Raw genomic sequence first — 6,000 nt, 5'->3', positions numbered from 1 at the left:
GACTGTGGGATGTTTGATGCTCTCAGAGCTGGGTTGTTTTCTTGCAGACGTTTTCATGCCCAAACTTTTTCCCCAGCCTTTTGCTTTTCATAGATTTGAAAATTTGAAGGCAAAGAGTTCAAAAGCCTCCAGGAAGGCTTGGAGTTTTGACATGCAGCCTCTCTCCTTCCCTCTTCTCAAGCAAATATGTGAAGCAAGAAAGAGAATGGAAGGGAGGGAGGAAAACAGAGAAAGAAAGAGAGGGAGGGAGAAACAAGGAAGGAGAAAGAGAGAGAGAGAGAGAGAGAGAGAGAGAGAGAAAGGAAGGAAAAAAAAGAAGTTAGAAAAGGAAGATTAAAGGAAGGAAGGAAGGAAGGAGAGAGAGAAAGAAGGAAAGAAAAATAGGAATATAAAGATAACTTTTGACTATTCAATAGAAATGTATAGAATTAAATTAAGAGTCAACTATACATATATACACAATTATGTAAATATGTGAATATAGATATAGATACGAATAGAGAAAAAAAAGAGAAATAGGAAAATAATCCACCGATGTAGTAACTTCTAAGAGTCAGTCACGGGACTGAATTGATGTTTGTCTGTTTTGTATGTTATCTTAATGTATTTATGTTTGTTTGTATTTTCTTTTTATTATTAATAAAGATTTGAAAAAAAAAGAGAGAAAGAAGGAAAGAAGGAAGGAATGGAAGGAAGAAAGGAAGGAAAACAGAGAAAAAAGAGAGGGAGGGAGAAAGAAGGAAGGAGAAAGAAAGATATTAGAAAAAAGATGGAAGGAAGGAAGGATAAAAGAGAAAAGAAAAAGAAAGAAAGGGAAGATGGAAAGAAGGAAAGAGAGAAAGGAAGGAAGGAAGAAAGATAAAAGAAAGAGAGAGAGGGAGGGAGAAACAAGGAGAAAGAGAGAGAGAAAAAAAGAAGTTAGAAAAGGAAGATTAAAGGAAGGAAGGAAGGAGAGAGAAAGAGAAAGAAAGAAAGAATGAACAGAAAAGAAGGAAAGAAGGAGAAAGAGAAAGAAGGAAAGAAAGAATGAATGAATGGAAGGAAGGAAGGAAAACAGGGAAAAAAGAGAGGGAGGGAGAAAGAAGGAAGGAGAAAGAAAGACGTTAGAAAAAAGATGGAAGGAAGGAAGGACAAAAGAGAAAAGAAAGAGAAAGAAAGAAAGAGAAGATAGAAAGAAGGAAAGAGAAAGAAAGGAAGGAAGGAAGAAAGATAAAAGAAAAAGAGAGAGGGAGGGAGAAACAAGGAAGAAGAAAGAGAGAAAGAAAGAAAGAATGAACAGAAAAGAAGGAAAGAAGAGAAAGAAGGGAAAGAAGGGAAGAATGAATGAATGGAAGGAAGGAAGGAAAACAGGGAAAAAAGAGAGGGAGGGAGAAAGAAGGAAGGAGAAAGAAAGACGTTAGAAAAAAGATGGAAGGAAGGAAGGACAAAAGAGAAAAGAAAGAGAAAGAAAGAAAGAGAAGATAGAAAGAAGGAAAGAGAAAGAAAGGAAGGAAGGAAGAAAGATAAAAGAAAAAGAGAGAGGGAGGGAGAAACAAGGAAGAAGAAAGAGAGAAAGAAAGAAAGAATGAACAGAAAAGAAGGAAAGAAGAGAAAGAAGGGAAAGAAGGGAAGAATGAATGAATGGAAGGAAGGAAGGAAAACAGAGAAAAAAGAGAGGGAGGGAGAAAGAAGGAAGGAGAAAGGAAGACATTAGAAAAAAGATGGAAGGAAGAAGGAAGAACAAAAGAGAAAAGAAAGAGAAAGGAAGAAAGGGAAGATGGAAAGAAGGAAAGAGAGAGGGAAAGGATAAAAGAGAAAAGAAAGAGAAAGAAAGAAAGAGAAGATGGAAAGACGGAAAGAGAGAGAGAAAGGAAGAAAGAGAAAAGGAAGAGAAAGAGTGGGAGGGAGGGAGGGAAGGAAGGAAGGAAGGAGGGAGCAGGAAGAAGTACAAATGAGTTTTCATTATATGCAATTTCAGCTGAAAGCATGAGGGAGGGGGTGGCTGCCCTCCTTCAAACCAGACCTTTTTTTTTTTTTTTTTTAATTTGATTTATATGCCGCCCTTCTCCGGAGACTCAGGGCGGCTTACAGTGCGTTAAGCAATAGCCTTCATCCTTTTGTATATTTATACAAAGTCAGCTTATTGCCCCCACAAACTGGGTCCTCAATTTACCTACCTTAGAAAGGATGGAAGGCTGAGTCAACCTTGAGCCTTGGCGAGATTCGAACCAGCAGAAATTGCAGGCAGCTGGTCTTAATAACAGGGTGCTTTAGACCACTGTACTATCCAGGCTCTTTCTTTTGAGGGGAAAGAGTTGATCGTGAGCTGCCTGCCTGACCCTCTTTTCTGTTTCTCCTCTTCCATTTTAGGTTGATGCCTGGAGGAATCAACACCTCAGGATAAGAACAGGAATCTCCTGGCCGGCGTAGAGACAGCAGCATTTATTTTCTCCCCTGTGAGAAATTGGCGGGACTCCAGGCTCCAAGAACAACGATGACGAAGAGACAATTTTTAATCACCTTTTTCCTGGCTTTTGTCTTGCAAAACGGGACGTGCAACGGAATCAAATGGTTGTAAGTTTGTTTTTGTGTTTTTTTTCCCTCCATCTCCTCTTTCGAATAACAGCCACATAAAAAAAAAAAAAAAAAAAAAAAATAGCCAAGATCTAGTCAGATGTGCAGGAATTGCTTTATAGCGGAAGACAAACCAATTACAGTCAGTCCTCGACTTACAACCCTTCGTTTAGTGACTGTTCAAAGTCACAACATCTGTGAAAAAAAGGGACTTAGGACCATTTTTTTCACACTTACGACCGTCGCAGCATCCCTATGTTCGCGTGGCCAAAATCCGGACCATTGGCAACTGACTCGTATTTATGACGGTTGCGATGTCCTGGGGAGAGGGGGGGTCGGGGTCATGTGATTCCCTTCTGCGACCTTCTGACAAGCCAAGTCAACGGGGAAGCTTCACAACCTTGTGACTAACTTAACAACTGCAGCGGTTCACTTAACAACGGTAACAAGGAAGGTCATAAAATGGGGCAAAGCTCACTTAAGAACTGTCTTGCTTAGCAATGGAAATTTTAGGCTCGATTCTGGTCGTAAGCCGAGGACTAGCTGTCGCTGGTTACGGTCTTTTCTCGATTTTGTAATGCAAAACCTGAATGGGGGGTGGGTGGGGGTGGGGAAACCTGAATAAAAATGCATTAATGTGGAAAACATATAAAAATGAACGTTTGGGTAAAGTTACGTCAGAAAGCATATCTTTGGGAAAACACTCAAATTCGGGGCACAAAACTGAATTCATTTTTGACAGAGAGAGAAAGGAAAGGGAAGGGAAGGGTAAGGAAAGAAGGGAGAGAGGAAGGAAGGAAGGAAGTGAGAAAGAGAAAAAGTGGAAAGGAGGGAAGGAATGAAGGAAGGAATGAAGAAAGGAAAGAGAGAAAGAAGGGAGGGAGAGAGGAAGAAAGAAAGGAAGGAAGAGAAAGAAAGAGAAAGGAGAAAAAAGTGGGAGGGAGGGAGGGAAGTAAGGAATGAAGGAAGGAAAGAGAGAGAGAAAGAAGGGAGGGAGGGAGGAAGAAAGAAAGGAAGGAAGAGAAAGAAAGAGAAAGGAGAAAAAAGTGGGAGGGAGGGAAGGAAGGAAAGAAGGAAGGAAGGAAAGAGAGAGAGAAAGAAGGGAGGGAGGGAGGGACGAAGAAAGGAAGGAAGAGAAAGAAAGAGAAAGGAGAAAAAGGTGGGAGGGAGGGAGGGAAGGAAGGAAGGAATGAAGGAAGGAAAGAGAGAGAAAGGATAGGAGGGAGGGAGGAAGAAAGAAAGGAAGGAAGAGAAAGAAAGAGAAAGGAGAAAAAAAGTGGGAGGGAGGGAGGGAAGGAAGGAAGGAAGGAAGGAAAGAGAGAGAGAAAGAAGGGAGGGAGGAAGAAAGGAAGGAAGAGAAAGAAAGAGAAAGGAGAAAAAAGTGGGAGGGAGGGAGGGAAGGAAGGAAGGAAAGAGAGAGAGAAAGAAGGAAGGGAGGGAGGGAGGGAGGAAGAAAGGAAGGAAGAGAAAGAAAGAGAAAGGAGAAAAAAGTGGGAGGGAGGGAGGGAAGGAAGGAAGGAAGGAAAGAGAGAGAGAGAAAGAAGGAAGGGAGGGAGGGAAGGAGGAAAAAAGAAAGAAAAAAGAAAGAAAGAAAGAGAAAGAAAAAAGAAAAGAAAAGACTGAACTCTAAAGTTAGGTGCACTTCTTCTTCTTCTTATACAATGATGTAAATTTGAGGCTAGGGGGAAACAAAACCTGAGCAAAATTAGATCTGGCAGATTTGTCCATCCCACCCCTGTGTGTGATTACAGGTGGATCAGATTTCTCCCCTGCGTGCTTTGGGGTAATTTATCATATCATGAAAAATCTTTCTCTTCTGGGGGAGGTTAGCTGCAAAAACGTTGAGGAAATATTTCATGTAGGTTAGCAATCTATCCTTTTACTATTTGATTAAAAAAATAATAATAATCCTGCGCTGCTTTGCATTGCCATAAGGAAATAGTTCTGGTTGTCCTCATGTTAGCTCATTACAGGCAGTCCTCGAATTTGTGACGGTTCGAAATTACAACAGATTCCACACACCCCACCCTCTATCACACACAAAAGGGACTTACGATCCAGTTCCAAAGTTGCAAGGGCCACAAACTGAGTCCCCGTGGTTGCCTGACTACATTTTGGGCACTAAACAATCAACTTTCATTTATGACTTGCAGCGTCCTGCAAGTAATTTCACTGTGATTTACATTTTCGCTGGAAAATGGCATTTTTTCCAGTTTTCAACAAAAATTCCATGTAGAGAAGTAGGTGGGGGGGAGAAAGAAAGAAAGATAGAAAGAAAGGAGAAAGAGGGAGGAAGGGAGAGAGAAAGAAAGAAAAAAGAAAGAAAGAGGGAGGGAGGAGGGAAAAAGAAAGAAAAAGAAAGAAAGAAAGAGGGAGGAGGGAGGGAGGGAGAGAGAGAGAGAAAGAAAGAGGGAGGGAGAGAAAGAAAGAAAGAAGGAAGGAGGGAAGGAAGAAAGAAGGAGGGAGGGAGAAAGAAAGAAAGATGGAAAGAAAAAAGAAAGAAAGAGGGAGGGAGGGAAAAAGAAAGAAAGAAAGAGGGAGGGAGGGGTGAGAGGGAGGGAGGGAGAGAGAGAGAAAGAAAGAGGGAGGGAGGGTGGGAGGGAGGGAGGGAGAGAGAAAGAAAGAAAGAAGGAAGGAGGGAAGAAAGGAGAGAAAGAACGAAAGAAGGAGGGAGGGAGAAAGAAAGATAGAAAGGAGAAAGAAAGAGGGAGGAAGGGAGAGAGAGAAAGAAAGAAAGAAAAAGGGAGGGAGGGAAAAAGAAAGAAAGAGAGAGGGGGAGGGAGGGAGGGAGAGAGAGAAAGAAAGAGGGAGGGCGGGAGGGAGGGAGAGAGAGAGAGAGAAAGAAAGCGGGAAGGAGGGAGGAAAGGAGAGAAAGAAAGAAAGAGGGAGGGAGGGAGGGAGGGAGAGAGAGAGAGAGAAAGAAAGCGGGAAGGAGGGAGGAAAGGAGAGAAAGAAAGAGGGAGGAAGGGAGAGAGAGAAAGGAAGGAAGGAAGGGAGGGTGGGAGGGAGAAACAAAGAAAGATAGATAGAAAGAAAGGGAGAGAGAGAAAGAAAGAAAGAAAGAAAGAAAGAAAGAAAGAAAGAAAGAAAGAAAGAAAGAAAGAAAGAGGGAATGAGAAAGCTGGAGGTAGGTAAGTAAGGAAAGAAGGAATCAGAGGAAAGAAAACAATAAGATCAATCCCGTATAACAATGAATACCTTGCAATGCATTGAATAAATACAGAAATGCATGAAAAAGTGCACAGACGCGCATCTACCTGTCCCACTTCTGTTCCTTCTATAAGCCAAGCCCACCTGTTTAGAAATAAACTCAGTAGTCCTGATGTAGGCCTCAATTTGTCTTAAGGTTCGGACTTTTTAATTCTGCTCTATGGGAGCGCTGCTGCTCTCAGGTAGTCCTATACCAGGGCTCTGCAACCTTAAAGAGCCACTCAAAGAGCCATTTGG

General features: G+C 41.9%; 1 protein-coding gene across 1 annotated transcript in view; it reads left to right on the top strand.

Annotated features, from left to right (window-relative positions):
- The window catches only part of WNT11 (Wnt family member 11), a 530,657-nt gene that overhangs the window by 488,863 nt on the left and 35,794 nt on the right, over positions 1-6,000 (top strand). Inside the window, exon 2 of the mRNA XM_070942997.1 lies at positions 2,350-2,553. Within this exon, the coding sequence (XP_070799098.1) occupies positions 2,474-2,553 (80 nt within the window). The 5' untranslated portion in view covers positions 2,350-2,473. The remainder of the gene's footprint in view (positions 1-2,349; positions 2,554-6,000) is intronic.

Source organism: Pituophis catenifer, unplaced genomic scaffold (genome assembly GCF_029215685.1).
Source record: "Pituophis catenifer annectens isolate HBS135680 unplaced genomic scaffold, rPitCat1.0.hap2 SCAF_4, whole genome shotgun sequence".
In the NCBI taxonomy this organism is placed as follows: Eukaryota; Metazoa; Chordata; class Lepidosauria; order Squamata; family Colubridae; genus Pituophis; species Pituophis catenifer.
Note: the sequence above shows the minus strand (reverse complement) of the source record. Positions and strands in the feature narration are given on the sequence as shown.